Below are 18,297 nucleotides of genomic sequence, written 5' to 3'. Positions count from 1 at the left end.
TAGTGATGGTCATACAACATTGTGAATATATTAAGGTCAGACTGTCTTAGTTAGTATGAAAATTATTACAAAAAAGTATCCTAAAATTACATAAAATCTTCTAAAAGAATACACAGCACAGAAGAAAAACAACGAATGCTCATCTTTTATTTTTTTTCTTTTTGGTTTTATTGAGGCAAGTTTCTCTGTGCAACAGAGCCCTGGTTGTCCTAGAATTCACTCTGTAGACCAGGCTGACCTGGAACTCAGAGAACCATCTGCTTCTGCCTCCCAAGTGCTGGGATTAAAGGTGTGCACCACCAAGACCAGTGAATGTTCATCTCTTAAATAACATATTTTGAATTCAAGACAAGCACCTAGATAACGAGTTGGGGTAGGAGACCGAAATATCTGCAACCTTTCCCTCCTACTTTAAGAATTCTAGACACTCCAAGTACATGGCTCAAGTGTACCAACTCCAGGGTCTGTTCTAGAATTAGTTTATTACAAGGAAGTACACAAATGACAATGTAAGACAAGTGGAAATTTTTTGGCCATGTATTATAAATCTCCCAACTTTTCATAAAACTTGGCATAAGGGCCACCAAGTGGACACAGGCACTTGCTTGAAGGCCTGATGATAATTTTTTGTCACTGGGGTAAGAGAACTAACTCCAGAGTTCTCCTCTGACCTTGAACAAGTGATGTGACACATGAGTGTGCTTGCACCCATTCATATACACACACACACACATAAAGATCTTTAAAATAATTCTTTTTAAATAAGATAAAACATACATAATACAAAAATCTTACCAATTTGTAAGTGGTCAAGCCAAAATCTAATCACATTTGTTTCATTCATCATTTATAAAGGAAAAAACAATCACAATAAACTTTCAGTCACTGTTGTGGAATAAAAGGCCATGTCAAAAAACCTCCAAGTTTTACCTTGCAAGCTCCTTTGGTTTGAACTTCCACCATGTGTCTGGTTCCCGGAAAAGGACCTTATATTTATGCTTCTGAGACTGCATATGGAAAAGACAAAAAAGAACGTATATAATTTTTCCATAAATTTAAATGCAATGTTTGCAAACTGTATCATGTTAGAAACAAAACCCTCACAGATGGGAGGGGGAGTTGATTGGGGGAGGGGGAGGAAAATGGGAGGCAGTGGCGGGGAAGAGACAGAAATCTTAAATGAATACATAAATAAATAAAAAAGAAAGTATAATACAAATAAACCTTTTCCTCCTCCAAAAAAAAAAAACCCTCAGAGATGACCTAGTCAGGAGATCAAAACTCTATCTGCTGGGGCTGGAGAGATGGCTCTACAGCTGAGAACACTGGCTGTCTTTACAAACAACCCAGATTCAGTTTCCAGCACCCATGCAGCAGCTCACATCTGTCTGTAACTTCAATTCCAAGAGATCTGGCATCCCTGCACAAACATACATGCAGTATACATTAATAAACAAACAAACAAGCAAACAAATATTTTTAAAAAGTCTACTGTCTTAGAGAGACAGCAAGGATTATTGGGAGGGTTTGCGCTGCTGTTGTTTTGGGGGTGTTTGTTTTGAGATATAGCCTCAATTAGCTTGAAGTCACTTTGTAGAAAAACTGGGATTACAAGCACCACAACATCAGGCTCTGAGTGGTTCTGTCTCCTTTAGCTGAACTTTTATCCTTTTCCTAGGGTTCCTGGCTCACTCTACAGCCCTGGGATACCTGTGGGAGTTTCAAAGAAAATGGCCCCCACAGGGAGTGGCACTATTAAGAGGTGTGGCCTTGTTGGGGTAGGTGTGGTCTCATTGAAGGAGGCAGGCTTTGAGGTCTCATATGCTCAAGATACCACCCAGTGTCTCAGTTCAGTTCCTGTTGCCTCCAAGATGTAGGACTCTCAGCTACTTCTCCAATACCATGTCTGCATGCAGGCCACTATGTTCCCCACCATGATGATAATGGACTGAACCTCTGATTGTAAGATGCCACCTCAATTAAATGTTCTTTATAAGAGCAGTCGTGCTCATGGTATCCTTCACAGCAATAGAAACTCACACTAAGACACTACCTTAGAAGGCTGAAGTGAGTCAGAAGTAAGAATTGGAATAAGCCGGGCGGTGGTGGCGCACGCCTTTAATCCCAGCACTCGAGAGGCAGAGGCAGGCGGATCTCTGTGAGTTCGAGACCAGCCTGGTCTACAAGAGCTAGTTCCAGGACAGGCTCCAAAGCCACAGAGAAACCCTGTCTCAAAAAACCAAAAAAAGAATTGGAATAAACTGTAATGGGGAAATGCAATTTTACACAATCTCCTTGACTCAGCAATTTAGTTCCAAAACTTTGTTACTGATAGTTGTATAAACAGAACAAACATGGATATAAACAAAACATGTGTATGCCAAGATATTTAGTTCACTATTATTTGTAGTAGCAAAGAATAGAAAAGGTCTGGCTACTGATATGAATTTATCTAAATAAATAAGGATATAAACATAAAATAAAATCTTGTTTTGTTTCAAGATGGGGTTTCTCTGTATAGCCCTGTCTGACCTAGAACTTACTTTGTAGATCAGGCTGGCCTCAAATTCAGAGATCCACCTGTCTCTGGCTTCTAAATGCTGGGATTAAAGGCAGGTGCCACCACCAATCTGGCTTAAAGACTTATTTGTGTATTTTATGTATACGAGTGTTCTGTCCTCATGCACACCAGAAGAGGGGGAAAGATCCCATCACAGATGGTTGTGAGCCACCATGTGGTTGCTGGGAATTGAACTCAGGACCTCTGGAAAAGTAGTCAATGCTCTTAACCTGCTGAGCCATCTCTCCAGCCCCAAACACATCATTTTTAAAATCCTATATTAAATGAGAGAATGAGAACATCCCTTAAAATAAACTGATAAGAAAGTAAGCCAAACAGTTTTCACTTGGGAGAAAATAAATTATTTACAAATTTGTCCATGCATGAAAAACATCTGGAAAGATTCTCAAAAGCACTATTAAAGGTACTTCTCTCTAGGAAAAGGACTTTAGGCACTGTTTTAAAGTTTGGATATTTATCAAATATGTACACGCCTGTCAGGTTCCAAAGAAACTGGGGCAAGTCTCACTCAGCATCTGTGGTTCCTCCCAGCAATTCTTACCCTGCCCCCTATCCTAAACCTCTCCAACCAAGAGGCTCAGCTTCTCTATAGGACTCCACCATTTTGGCTGGGTGCCCTCTTGGTTCCCATTCACTCTCTTGGTCCTCTTGGCTTCTTCTCTTCTCGTGGTCCTGGTCTATTCTGCTGGCCCAGTTCAGTCTGAACTTTTCCAGGTGCCTCTGGCTGTTCTCTCCCTCATAGATGATGCCACCTTCTCCCAACCACATCATGGAATAATAATGTCCTCATTTTCATTCAATGTCAGTTTTATTTAAAACCTGCTGCCAACAACAGCTTATTCCATGTTCCAGAGCTCTAGCGTGGCTGTAGTACACATATCAACCACCGCATTTTTACACTGTAACTAATCCTCCCTCAGGAATAACTGATTTGGGCAATTCCCTCTCAGACACTATGCACCTTTTCTTTCTTTGAACTAATTCCATAATAAATAAATACCATCCACTTGTTTGTCTCATCAGATTCTACTTTCCATGTACCAGCTATTTACCAGATCCCTTTTGTTCAAAAAAAAAAAAAAAAAGTCTGTGGCCAAGAGGTCATGGTATAGGCCTTTAATTCCAGCTATTTTTTTCAGAGGCAGGTGGATCTCTGTGAGTTCAAAGTCAGCCTGGATATAGAGAGTGAATTCCAGAACAGTCAGGACACAGAGAAACCCTGTTTTAAAGAACCAAAAAGAAAAAGAAGACAAGACTATCACCAGTTTTTATTTTCTTTATTTGTTTTATGGTACTAGACTGTCCTTTTCATCCATGCCTTTGCTCAAAATGTAGTGCCTGAGAACTGGTCTTTTGTCTAACACTCCAGATCTAGCCTCATCTTATATCCAAGTCTTTATGAGAAAACAAATGAGTTTGACTTGACACTCTGTGAGAAGCGGGGTCTCTTATACACTTCTGAGTACAATTAAGAAAAGCCAAGAAATCAGTACTGGAAAAGAATGTTTTTTTATTTTGTTTCGTTTTGGCTTTTTTGCAACAGTGTTTATATTTTCAATCATAAAAGAAAAAGGGAAGCTAGGCAATGGTGGCACACAACTTTAATCCCAGCACTCAGGAAGCAGAGGCAGGCAGATCTGAGTTCAAGGCCAGCCTGATCTACAGAGCGAGTTCCAGGACAGGACAGGACAGGACAGGACAGGAGAGGACAGGAGAGAGAGAGGGGGGGGGGGAGTTGTGTAGAGCAGAGCACACCTGTAATTCCAGTACATATGAGGCTAAAACAGACAAAATAGTTCAAGGCTGCCTGGGTTATGAACTGATAACCTATCCAAAAAAAAAAAAAATACAGAAGATAAAAATAACTGGGACATCAGAAACAAAGCAATTTGAACCCTTTATTTTCTACTTAAAAAAAATTAAGTGTTGGGGCTGGATTGATGGCTCAGCAGCTAAGAGAACTGGTGACGATTCAGGTTCAATTCATCACCCACATGGTGGCTCACAACCACTTGCAACCCCAGTGCCATGGATCCAATGCCCTTCTGGTCTCTGTGACCTGCTGCACACAGATGATTCACATGAATGTAGACAAGCATAAATAAATACAGAAAGACAACATTACAAAACTTTCTAAGAGGACTACAGAAAACATGGGAAGATTACAGAGCAGTCCTGTAAGCCTATCCCAACACTGAGCATCTTAGTAGACAGCTAGAAAACAAAGTATATTTCTGCTTCCAACAAACTAAAATCAAATCCACTGCTTCTACAGTGAAAACACACTGGGAGGGCAGGGATGTTTGAGACAGTCTCTCTCTATGTAGCCCTGGTTCTCCTGGAATTCCCTATGTTGACCAGGCTGGTCTTGAACTCAGTGATCTACCTGCCTCTGCCTCCTTTAGCACTGGGATTAAAGGTGTTTCAGCACCATGCACGGCTTTCAAGACACATTTTCCCAGAAAGGTAAAGAATTGTACTTAAAAAAGAGTTCAAGTGCACTAAACCTGATGGCTAATGTTACATTTTTTTAGTTTAAATTACTATGCTTAAGAGATCTATAAAACAAAAATGCCTCTAACCTGTAAGTCCCACTTGCCCAAGGTAACTTCCTAAAATGCTGGGGGCTGATGTTCACATAAGATATCAAGCCGTGTGTTTTACATCTATAAACAAGGTTAGTTGCACCAACTGCACAGGATGTGTGCTTTATATAGGCAGGAGTACACAGGATGTGTCTTGCCTCTGACTGCATGAAGGCAGAACTAGCCTTGTGAGTTTTGCCTTTATAAACCTGACTAATGTAATTTGGAGCTGCATTCTAAGCATGAGACTTGGGTATGGACCTGGGCAGTATCCATGGTCCTGGCCAGTATTTAATAAAAATCTCTTTTTTTGTTAAAATTTATTAACTGTGAGACTGGCAAATCTCTGAGTGGCTGCAGACCCTTTAGTAAACCAAATGATATAAATAGCAATCTGGATATGTTGAGGATGTAAAAGGAAAACTCCAATATGCACTCAACTAAGGAGGCAGAAGTTCTTCCAATTGCAAGGCATGCGCTACTAATGGAGGACACATCACACACATCACTCGCTGGTAAGAAGGAAGGAAGCAAGCAAGCTGTCACAAAAGCTTCCCTTATCGGATTTAGTCAATAATGTTACTATATACCAAGCACAGTGCTACACCTAGAAGATTCTATAGTAGGGAGCAGAGGAAAAGAGAGGGTAACATTTGAACATCAGAATCTTAAAGCTGAGTAAACTTAGCTTCACAGAGAAGCTCAGTCTGGCTGTCTTACTCTTCCCATTCCACCGAAGACTAAGACTCGGTTCAAGGCAAACCAAGACATTCTGCAGTGTTGGAGATTCACCTGTGAGATTGACATTCCCTCAATGATTCCAAACCCAATAATACAAACTTATGGTACAAACCAAAGCAACATATGGCTTCATTTCCCATGCTTGAAGGTTTGTATTATCTATGATTACTGGCGATACCTTCTTCTCAAATGCTTCTTTTGCTGAAAAATACAATACAAAATGACATCATTTTAATATTAAATAGAGTGGGAATGGTGGTGAAAGTCAAGGAGTTAGACTCCCTGGAAGAAAGACAGAGAAAGAAAGAGGTCATGGCTAGGTAATAATAAAGGTCATAAATTTCCAAGATGGCCAGCTTCTTCCTCACCCTCCTGAGTTGAGACAAAAGCCTGACAGCTCAAAACCAAGTTTTGTAGGCTTTCGTCTGCCACCAGTAGGCCCCTGCTGATGGACTGGTTCACCAGTTCAAGGCCTGTTCAGGACAGTTCTGAGTCAACCAACCATCCTGGCTTTCTTCAAACTGATCAACCCTAAGTTAGGGGAGGAAAACTCTTCAGAGGCCTTGACAACCCCAGTCCTAGAGAAGAGATGGATTTTTCTGCTTCCAGTGTCCCCTCTCAGCTTTGCAGAGGATCTTTTTCTATGTGTGCCTGTAGTTACTTGTGTTTCCTCACTGCTAATTAAACGCCTTTCTGCTGGGTGCTTGAGGAGTCTCTGCTGCAGCCTGTGGCACTTCAGATTTTTCTGCCTTTTTATTCTTTAATAGACAGAGGAAACAATTTCAACCAAGATCCCTTGACTGTATCAGAAGCAAGTTCCAGAACAGTCAGAGCTACACAATAGAGAGAACCTGTCTCAAAAAACAAAAATAATATTAAGTATAACCTTAATTTAAAAAAATCTAATCTTAATTTCATAGTTAAAAGTCACGGATGTGATACTTCATTATTTGCCCACAAAACAACACTTTTTTGTTGTGTGTGCATGTGTATATGGATGGATGGACAGACAGATGGGTATGTATGTGTGTATATGTATGCATGTAGTCTGTGTGGCAGAGGCAGGTAAGTGTGCATGTGCATACTCATGCACTCATGAGGAAGCCAAAGCAAGACCTCAGGGTCTTCCTCTACTGCTCTTAGTAATAGACAGAGCCTGCCTCACACTTAACTGGGTCCAACCCAGTTAAGAAGAAAAGAAGAAAAAGATGAGGGAGGAGGGAGGGAGTCAAGTTCCATTTCAGAAATGGGACAGGGATGATGAAGCAAGAGATAAATAGTTTAAAGTCAGCCTAGATTCCCAGCAAGACTTTGACTCAAAGAGAAGAATTGGAGACAGAAATAGAAGTGGGGACAGAGAAAGGGGAGAGGAGAAGAAGAGGAGGGGAGGAGAAAGGGGAGGAAAGGAGAGGGGAGGAAAGGAGAGGGGAGGAAAGGAGAGGGGAGGAAAGGAGAGGGGGAAAGAAGGGAGGGAAGGGGAGAGGAGGGGAAAGGAGGGAAGGGGAAGGGAGACCATGTTGAATTTTATATATTTTTTTTTTGACAGGGTTTCTCTGGGTAACAGCTCTGGCTGTCCTGGAACTCACTCTGTAGACCAGGCTGGCCTCCAACTCACAGAAATCTGCCTGTTTCTGCCTCCCAGTGCTAGTGCTGGGATTAATAGCATGTGCCACCTTGCCCAGTTTAGGTGCTGTCCTTAATAGCTCTCTACCTTACTTTTGAGGCAGGGTCTCTCAATAAACCTGGAATTCACCAATCTGGCCAGACTGGCTGGCCCAGAGACCATCCTTGTCCCTACTTCCCCAACACTAAGATTACAAACACATACTGCTTTGTCTGACTTATCTGAGGGGGATGGGAATTGAACACATGTCCTTGTGCCCCAAAACGTAACATAAGAATTACAAAAAAAGAAAAAAGAAAGAATTACAAACTCGGACTGGAGAGATGGTTCAGTAGCTAAGAGCACTACCTATTCCTCCTGAGTTCAATTCCCAGAAACCACACGGTGGCTCACAGCCATCTATAATGGGATCTGATGCCCTCTTCTGTCATGCTTGCATACAAGCAAACAGCACACTCATGTGCATAAATAATTAATTTTTTTTAAATTACAAACTCTTTTTTGTTTGTTTGTTTTTTCAAGGCAGGGTTTCTTTGTGTAGCCCTGACTGTCCGGGAACTCACTCTGTAAACCAGGCTGGTCTCAAACTCAGATCCACCTGTCTCTGCCTCCCAAATGCTGGGATTATCCTGATTTATCTTAATTACAAATTATTTTTGTTTGTTTGTCTTGTTTTTCAGAAGCAGAGTTTCTCTGCATAGCCTCTGGCTCTCCTGGAATTCACTCTATAGGCCAGACTAGGCTGGTCTCGAACTTGCAGAGATCCTCCTGCCTCTACCTCTGGCTATAGCTCAGCGGCAGCACACTTGTGTGGTATGAGTAAGCACCACAAGACGTAAGTAAACAAAGTTCTTTTAAGTGCTCTCAAAAAACAAATCCTAAAGAAAATTTTCTCTTCCTACTACTTTAACAGCATGCAGACCCTCACCCCTGTTCTTACCTCGATTCTGGTTCCACTCATGGGCTTCTCCTAAGTACTTTACATCAAACTGGTACTGTCCGTTTATATAAAAGTAATCATCAGTACTAAGAATCACTCCACCTGGGTTATCCTCTTGCAAAGTCCTAAGAATGACAAAAGGGATTATTTTCATTAATTTTCTTTCCAGAATTCTCTCTTCTTTTATAGTCATACTTCAAATAAAAACACAAGTAATAATGTTTAAAGGAGCAATAAAAATTCAAATAAATTACATTGGAAATTGTCTTAAGCAAAAGTTCAACTCTTCGAGAAAAAAAAAAAAAAAAACACCTGAGCCAAGATAGGTCTATTTTGCTTTATACAAATTATTCCGAAATACAATTTGGTTTTGTTTTATGAAACAGGATCTCATGCAGCCCAGGCTGGCCTCAAACTTACTGACCTCAAACTAACTAAGGGTGACCTTGAACATTTGGTCTTGCAGTCTTCACCTCTCAAGAGCTGAGACCTGCACATGACCAGCACACCTGGTCTAAGTATGCACCTACCTGAGTTATCTTTAAATAAAGCTGTACCCATAGGCTGGGGAGATGATGGCTACTGCACAAGTAGAAACTACTTGTCATGTAAGCACGAAGAGTATTCAGATGTCCAGGACATATGAAAACTGCTGTGTGGGTATGGCAGCCCCTAGCAATTCCAGTGCTTGGAAGGTGGAGCCAGGAGATACCTGCAGCAAGCTAGCTAGCCAGACTTGCCATAGCAAGCTCTGAGTTCAATTGAGAGACTCAATGAAAAAGGTGGAAAGCAATTGAGAAAGACACCCCAAATCAACCTTGGTCCTCCAAACATGCCCACACACACGTACCTGCAAATACACATGGGCCTATACCTAAGCAAACACATACGCACATAAGGGAAAGAAGGTGAAACTACACTATGGGGACCCTTTCAGCTTCTCTCAACTTCTTTGTCTTTCAGAATCAACTCCTAACTTCCTCTGCTTTCTACCCTTACAGTATAAGAAAGTTAATTTTAAAAAAAATCCATCCATGACCTTTCCAATAAATCTAAAAACCTTGCTGTTGTATCAGATTTTCCTCATATCACATGTTAATGCTAACGTAACGTTATGGACCAGACTCCCACAATATAGTTCATGTTTTGTGACAAAAAAACCTTCTATTTCCACTCTCAAAACTAGACTTTGGCATTGATCCTGAAACCCAGCTCTACAATCTATCACCTGTTAAAGTACTACTTCTTTTACCATTCCCAAGCAACTGCTACAACTGATTTTATATGGACACTTTTCATATAAAATATAAGTAACATTGAATTACTTTATATTGCTATTACTGGGGCAAGAGATGTAGCTCAATTGGTAGAATGCTTTCCTGCCACGCACAGGGTCCTGAGTTTGACCCCTATTACCACCTGAGACTGCAGGTGCGTGCTACCACTACCCGGCTATTGAATATTACTATCTTAAAAGAAAAAATAGTAAATAAATAACTTGAGTTATTAACCACCTGTTTAGCAAAGTGTTCTGTACATTCATATTAGCAGTACAAATTCATGAATCGTATTTCCTTAAAAATGCCAATAAATCCTCATACCTTGCCAGAAAGGACTTCCCTGAGCCCGGTAGCCCTCTGAGAAGCACAAGAACTAAGCCAACATAAGATGTGGTCTTCTTCCTGGCAGGCTGGGACACCGGGGCCTCTTGCACTTGGTAAGCACTTGTCCCCTCACTGTTTCTCCATGCTTTTGTTGGGGAAGTATGGGAGATGATGGGGGGTGGAAATGTGTAGTTGACAGGTCTCCAGTGTGCAGCTGTGGTCACAACAGGCGCTACGAAGCCATGGTTTCCTTGAAAGAGGTCAAAAGCAGGAATCATGGGGTTCCAAATTGGTGGAGGTGGTGGAGGAGGAAGGAGTAAAGGGAGAGGGGCAAGAACTGGGCAGTAGTTCATATCCTTCCCCTTTGGTGGCAGTTCAGGATGTTTGTGTGGCTTGAAACTGAACCCTTCAGAGGGCACAAAAACATCAGGCACAGAAGCAGATTTCCGGTCCCCATCTGTACCTGGTAAATCAAGCCCTGGATTTTGTAGAGGAAGATTTGAAGGAACCTGAGGTTCACTGGTACCCAAATCTACAAGGGCTTGAGGACACTGTGTACTAGGACACTTGGGTTCTAAAAGATCTTTCTGTCTTTGGCTAAAATTGCCAGAACCTACAACAGAGTCATCTGCTGGATTTAAAGAGCCACTGAGAGGAGAATCTTCTGAGAAGCCACCGTCTACTGCCAGCGTGCTACCCTTGGTAAAACTTTCAGACTCATTCAAAACTGAAGGTGAAGTCAGTGGGTTTGAACCTAGTGAAGCAGCAGAATTCTGGAGAATTTCATTGTTTGAGCCCGTATTCTGTACAGAAAGAACAGAAGTCATACCACTAGAATCTGAATTCATAAAGGTAGAAGGGTTATTAAAACTCTTAGCATCTTGCAAAGGCAAAAATGAATATACTTGGTCATCAGGAGAAGAGTTCAATTTCTCGAAAGCATTCTGTATTAAGGAATCCAAGTCTTCAGTTAGCTGCATATCCAAAAATGAATCCAGTTTTGAATCTTCACTGTCTTCTTCAGGAGGACGCATGTCCATTGCTGCACTTCCTGATGCAACTGGCTTGTCCTCACAAGCAACACAAGTTTGTGAAGGCGATTCTTCCATCTTGGCATCAGTGGCAGATAATTCTAGTAGACAGTCCATAGCATTTTCAACTGCATGAGAACAATAACAGCAACAACAAAATACATATACACACTGAAAATGTATCAATCTTTTGAAAATTAACACTACTCTAACAAATCAAAATCTACATTAGAGAAGTATCAGCGACAAAGCCATGGAACGATATTCTTTCAAACTAATAAACTACTACCAATTAAAAATTTCTGATAAACAGACTATATATATTAGGGTCATTTATAAAGGTTCTAAAATCAGTTGACTCACCCAACTGATTTTTTACCTACTGGATATCCTACTAAGGATAAAGAATTTTAAGTATGTATTCTCTTAGTAAACCTATCCATTTACATTGTTCACCCTATGTTTTTAACAATATAAAAAATATGAATCAGAAATACTTGCTACAAAAATTAAGACATATTTTTAATACAAATGATTTTATAAAGTTTAAATGGACTATAAAGACATCTACATTAAAATATAATTACATCATAATATAAACAATGTACTTTTAATAACGTAGAAATACTATAGTGATAGAAGAATACGGAAAGATTTCACATAAAGTAGTATATGATCTGGCACTTAAAAGATTAAAAATCAAGTTGCCAAACAGGGCAAAAGTTAAAGCCAAGTTTGAAAATAAAAAACTGCCTTTGATCTCAGCACTCAGGAGGCAGAGGCAGGCAGATCTCTCTGAGTTCAAAGTCAGCCTGGATCTAGGACAGCCAGGGCTATATAGTGAGAACTTGTCTCAATGAAAAGAAAATATAAAACTTGTTTCAAGTATTCAGAGAAGTTGGTTTGGAGAGTTAGCTCATAGGGTTCTGTGCAGTGGATGGAGGAAGATAAAACTGGAGAAGACTGGGTACAACTGAGAGAGGTCCTGAATGCCATGCGAGGAAGAGAAACTACCAGCCTCAGCACTTGGCTAGGAGCACTACACAGATCACCTCACTGGGTCTTCAATTAATACTTTAAAACCTATCATCCTAGAAAGCATCAAGAAAATGAAGCTCAAAAAAGTATTACAAACTGGACCCCAGTCACACAGTAACAGAACTAGGGTCGGTATGTTTGACTCCAATGCTGAGCTCTTGGTGCAACACAAATAAGAGAGCCATTAGGTTTCAAACATGTGAGAGCTAGGGGCAGTGCTCAGTGGCAGAGAGCCTGGGTAAAACGCTTGCGGTCCTGGGTCTGACATCAGCACCACAAGAAAAGAAAGTCATTTTTAAGCATTTGAAATTTGGAGATCCTTTCTATTTTATGTTTCTGTTTTATATTGTTTTGTCTTAAGGAAGCTAAACATGGAAAGGCACAGCACATAGGACACAGCTCTGTTCTGGAGTCAGAACACCATCACTGAAATCTCTACATGCTTGCTATGATACTTCAAACAAGCTAGTTAACTTCCCTAAACTGACTCTCTTGTTTGTAATAGGGGATAATAAAAGTACCTACCTCATAGGTTGTTGTGGGGATTAAATGAGAAAATCCATGAAAAGTGCTGTGCACAAGGACTGGCACCTAGCAAGCACCCAATTAATGTTCCCTTAAGAGAAAAACAAAGAGGGGTTGGAGGGGCAAGCCTGGCAGAGAGGTCAGTTAGGAGAATATAGAAAAACTACAAAGACAAGAAGCCCTAAACACTAAAACAAAGTAGAGGGGAAAAAAGCAAACAGAAGAAAAAAAACAAAAAATAAAAAAACATGGTAGATAAACAAAGAGATCAACTAGAGAAGTAGCATATTTATAATGAAAAGCAGTATAAAGTAATATACCAAGATACAGAGATAATTATCATTAAAAAGATTGCTGGAAAAATTAAAACCATAATATAAAAATGACCTTAAAACTAAATTAATAGAATATGAGAAAACCTCAAATATACAAATGTTCAACATTATTCTTTATTTTAAAAAGTTAAGAAAAGACACAATCTTATTACCACTGAAACCTTAAAATAATTCTTCACAAGGCTAAGAAGGCTGTGGTAGTGTTACATTCTGGCATACCTCACTGGTTGCTAATTTAGCAGTATAGTTCCAAGACCAGAAAATTATTCTTTGTCTAATTTATTTATTTTTATTTTATGTGCCTTGATATTTTGCCATGGGTGTCAGGTCCCCTGGAACTGGAGTTATAGACTGTTGTGAGCTGCCATGTAGGTGCTGGGAATCGGACCTGAGTCCTCTGGAAGAACAGTTGGTGCTCTTAACCATTGAGCTATCTCTCCAGGCCCAGAAAACTATTCTTAACCTGTGCTGCAAGAAGTAAAACTTTGGGGCTAAAAAGAAAAGCCAAAAGAAACAAAATACAATTTTCAGTGAAATATTCTTTATAATAATGATGATTAATGAGAAACTTAGATAGAAATAAAATAAATTAGAATACAACTCACTGAAGCATTAAGAAACCACCAAAGAGAAATACATAAAGCTTGTTATAAAGAGAAATATATAAGAGCACTGAAAACTTTCCCATTATATTGAGTTTTAAAAAGCAGAACATAAAATGCCATCAATGCTATTAATCAAAGTACTCATAACATCAAGTGTTTATAAAAAAGGTCTATGGCAGATTCTGAAAAAGAGAAATGAGTTTGTTAGGTCACAGGATAACATGGCGGCAATTCCCAACTGTGTTCTACAAGTATGTTCAAGAAATCAAACTTAAAGGCAATAAAATTAGGAAACAGGTGTGTTAGTCACTTACAGCACACTCCCTGCTATTGTTTCCGAGCACCAATGAAACCTGGGTTCTGGTATAGATCATAACAGGAGAGAAATGCTCACATTACAGCTCACACAGTAACTTAGAATGTAAGCTTACCAGGCATGTGCAAAACCTTCAAATCTACAACGATTTTATCTTACAACCATAGCCAAAAATAATATTAACTTTTGTCCACCCAGACAACTAAGTGTTCTCTTTGCCTGCAAACATACTTCTAAACAACTTATTACAGGTAATTTATAGCATACTATACGGAAGTCTTTATCAGACAACAAAATAAACCTTCAATCCTCACCACAAACACATATACAATACATACTATTATTTTTCAATAACAACTTAGGAAAACAAACTCAAAGATGTCAAGAACACCTTGACTAGAGGAGGTAAGAGAGAATGAAATGTAGAACATATATGTATTCATGCATCTTACATCTACAACTGTACATTTCTTTATAGTAGAAAGCATCTTTATCTACACATCTCTAGTGATACCAAACTTAGTACCTTTGTACATGGGAGATATTTAACACATTACAAACAAAATAATATCATTTTTCTGCATTGCTATTCATCATGGTATAGAACATGAAGTCTTCTTATAAGATGCAAAGGATTCAAACTAAACTTTTCTCACCTTTAAAATCACATTCAGAAAGCATCAAATACACTACATCAGGATCCAGAGCAGAAAACATCTCTGAGATACTGGTGAAGAGTTCTTCCTGAGCAATTTTTGTCTCACACATGGAAGGGAGAGTAGTGGTTGGCTCCTCAGGACTAGCAACACGGGATACGACAATTTCCTGAGAGTTTGCAGTCTTCCGCAAAGGATTTCCCCCAAGATTTTTCCTTTTCCTTGGCATTCTGACTTCCAAAACTAAAATATTTCCCTTTTTAAAAAAATTTAAAGATTTTTGATATTTAAATCATAATTCAAAGAAAAATTCATATTAAAATCTTGCAAATCCAGTAGTAATAGGACCTAAAATAGAAAGCAAGTAAAACACTCAGACTTCTAAGACGGAACACCTATGTGTGACTAACTCTTAGCACCACTCTGAGAGTAAAGCCAAAAACAAATCAATTTATCTCCAAAATACTCCAGCTGTCGTGATTTGAACATGCTAAAAATTAAAATAACAATATAGTGTAACATATTTCTAAATAATAAATGTACTGTTTTAATATCTTTACTTAATTTTAAAGCATAAAAAGGCCCATAAACATTACCAGAATGCCTACTGAACACCTATACTCAGATATCTAACAGGCATCCTAAACTTAACATACCTAAGACTGTACCCCAATCACTCCCTTCAAACCTGCTCTCCTGGTATTTCCATCTCCGTTAATGTAACTCTGCCCTTCTAGATGCTCAGGTCAAAATCTTGGAATTATGCTTGCCTCTCATCCAAGTGGAAAGACAACCTGGCAATGCAATTCCTAAAGTGTGCTCCTTATCCCCTCTACTGCCATCACCCCTGACTTAACTATCAGACTTTCTACTAGCCTGCACTAACCAATCCCCCTGCTTCCTTTCTTTTTCTTCCAGTCTACTTAACACAAGCAGTGACATTTAATCCATGGATTGGATGACACTTTCCGTCTGCTAAACTGTCCTTAATTTTCTATCCCATCTCACTCAGGACAGAGCACCATTAAAATAGCCTGTCATCCAGACACTTGCCATCATGATACTACCTGCCCCTAACTGTTCCCTTGCTCTTGCCACTGGAAGCACATCTAGCCTCCCGGCTCTTCTGCTCTCTTCAAGCATTTCAGCCACGCTCCCATCTGGGATCCTTCACACTCAGGGTCCCTCTGTCTACTTTTCTAACAGATACCTGTAAGACAGAGTTTCTCACCACCTTATTATTACTCAAATGGGACCATACTGTTAATTCAGTACAAGAAAATCTTTTCAGTAGCCCAGGTGACCTTGAACTCCCTATGTAACCTAGTATGACTCTAAACTCCTGATCCTTCTGCTTCCACCTCCAATTTTATGTGGTGCCACGATCAAAACCCAGGGCTTCATGTATGCTAGGCAAGCACTCTACTAAATGAGCAGCATCCACACTCTCCACAAAAAACATACTTCCTTTCTTACTTGGATTTTCTTCCTGTTTGTTATCTCTAGTACGTTACTCATTCACTGTGTTTATTCACCAATGTGTCTACTATCCATATCCAGGACGATGTAAGTTCCACAAGGGGAGGGACCTGTGGATCTGCAGTACATCCACAGTCTACTTGTTTTCTCTGCTTCGGTATGTCTAATAAACATCTCCAACTTAACATCTCTAAAATTAATAATCTTTAATTTCAGATGTTTTAAAGAGATGATAACCTCTGAAATTAAAGGCCCTGATATTTTTCCCAAAATCTACCCTAACTACTGGGTCTGGCAGCCATTATCTTGCTCCTACATTCCTATCCCCTAACTTGTCTCCACTGCACCACAGTCCCCTAGAGTCTATTTTTAACACATCAGCCACAGTAATCTTTACAAAGCCAAAGTCAGCTTGGATCAGGGGCTGCTCTAAGTTCTCAAGTAGTTTTCCAGGCCATTCTGAGTAAAGCTCAGGTTCATACATTTGCCTGCCTCCCTGCCAGCCCTTGATATGTCCTCTTCACAAGGTATACATAGGCACATATAATTCTCACTCTGAAATTGTTCCCTCTTCAGTGTCATAGTCAAGAATTTCTTCCCTGACCATCCAATTCAGTCCCATATCCCACTCACTCTGCCTCAGTCCCCATAACATCGTTTAACATACTATAAAATTTACCTTTAATTAAACTGTGTCATAGCTCCCTCCACCTTCCAGTAATGACAGCCACGAGCCACATGTGCCTAAATTTAAATTAATTAAAATTAAAAATTACTTTTTATATATTATATCAGATAGAAGTAGAATTCAGAGGAAAGATTATCAGCGGGAAATAAGAGGTCATTGTGTAATAATAAGGGCCAATATACCAGAAAAAATATAACAACACTAAATATCTATGCATCAAAAACAACTACAAACAGGAAAAAAAAACTGATAGAACTAAAAGGGAAAGTACACAAATCTCACTTCAGTCCAGATCTCAATACTCCACTGACAGCAATTTGTGGAGCAACTAGACAATACCCAAGAAGACAGAACAACAACACCAACAATTAGGGATCTAGTCAACACTCACGGAACATTCCTCTCCACAGTGGCAAAACAGACATTCCTTTCAAATGCACAGTTTACCATGATAAACCATAGCCTGCATGACATAACAAGTCTTAACGAGCTTCAAAGAATCGAGAGCATACAAAGTATGTATGCCTCTAACTGCAAAGAGACAAACTAGACAAACTAGAAATCCATAAAGACAAGAGGAAAATCTTCAAACACTTGGAATATGAGCAACATACTTTTAACTGATCCACAGATCAAAAAGACCAAGTCTTGGGGCTAGAGAGATAGGTCAATCTGTAAAAAGCTTGGGGCACCAGCATAAGAACCTGACTTCAGTCTCCAGAACCCCATAAAAAGCTAGGCACAGTACAGTTGCTTATAATCCTAGAGCAGGGAAGGAAAGAGATGGGAAAGCCCTGGGGCTCACTGGTCAGAGAGCCAAGTCATGAAAACAAAACCCGTAAAACACTACATTTGTCAATTATAGGAATATCTCACGAATGCAAGCGTATAGTAAAAAGTAGCAGATAAGGTACACTTTTTTTTTTAAGGTACACTTTTTTGACACTGTGAAATACTTGCAATAAACTAAGAAAGGAATTATCTGAGTCACGGTTTCAGGTTCTAGCTTGTGGATGGGTGGCTCCACTGCTATCCCCTATGGTGAGGCACATCAGACAGCAGCAACAGCGAGAGAGATGCTTTCTGCCAGCTCCCGGAGGGAGGAACTGAGAGTGCTAGGAATCGGATGCTGCCTTCCTACTTAGCACCTACTTCCTCCAACCATGACCTACTTCCTAGTTTCCATCCTCTTTAGTTAAGGCCAAATTATGAACCAGTGAACGGATCCATTGATTACAAGAAAGCCCTTGTGAGCTAATCACCTCTCAAAGTCTATGTCCACCAGCTAAGCCCAACACAGAGCCCTCTGGACACTTCAGATGTAAACTTTAACCACTTAAGGTACATTAGTTACATAAAAATGCAATGCATCAATTTATTAAGACTAAGGCATTTTTAAATGTTTGAAAAGTCAATCAATACAATTCCTAGTATTAACAAAACAAAAGCCAAGTGGCGGTGGCAGTACACCTTTAACCCTAGCACTCAGAGGCAGAGGCAGGCAGATCTCTGTGGATTCGAGGCTAGTTACAGGACAGGCTCCAAAAAA

The 18,297-nt window shown here is 39.8% G+C and overlaps 1 protein-coding gene across 6 annotated transcripts in view; it reads right to left on the bottom strand.

Moving 5' to 3' along the window:
- Nucleotides 1–18,297, bottom strand: part of N4bp2 (NEDD4 binding protein 2) — a 70,326-nt gene that overhangs the window by 34,403 nt on the left and 17,626 nt on the right. Inside the window, exons 3-9 of one of the 6 annotated variants that reach the window (XM_026784958.1) lie at nt 16,740–16,804; nt 14,582–14,837; nt 10,981–11,234; nt 10,073–10,878; nt 8,472–8,596; nt 6,020–6,108; nt 931–1,007 (exon numbers count right to left, since the gene is read on the bottom strand). In XM_026784958.1, coding sequence (XP_026640759.1) covers nt 931–1,007; nt 6,020–6,108; nt 8,472–8,596; nt 10,073–10,878; nt 10,981–11,234; nt 14,582–14,810 — 1,580 coding nt within the window. In that variant the 5' untranslated portion in view covers nt 14,811–14,837; nt 16,740–16,804. Of the gene's footprint in view, nt 1–930; nt 1,008–6,019; nt 6,109–8,471; nt 8,597–10,072; nt 11,235–12,669; nt 12,761–14,581; nt 14,930–16,739; nt 16,805–18,297 lie in introns of those variants that run through there. The other 5 variants (XM_026784961.1, XM_026784957.1, XM_026784956.1 and 2 more) reach the window with 5 other exon arrangements.

Source organism: Microtus ochrogaster, linkage group LG1, assembly GCF_000317375.1.
Source record: "Microtus ochrogaster isolate Prairie Vole_2 linkage group LG1, MicOch1.0, whole genome shotgun sequence".
NCBI classification, from domain to species: Eukaryota; Metazoa; Chordata; class Mammalia; order Rodentia; family Cricetidae; genus Microtus; species Microtus ochrogaster.
Note: the sequence above shows the minus strand (reverse complement) of the source record. Positions and strands in the feature narration are given on the sequence as shown.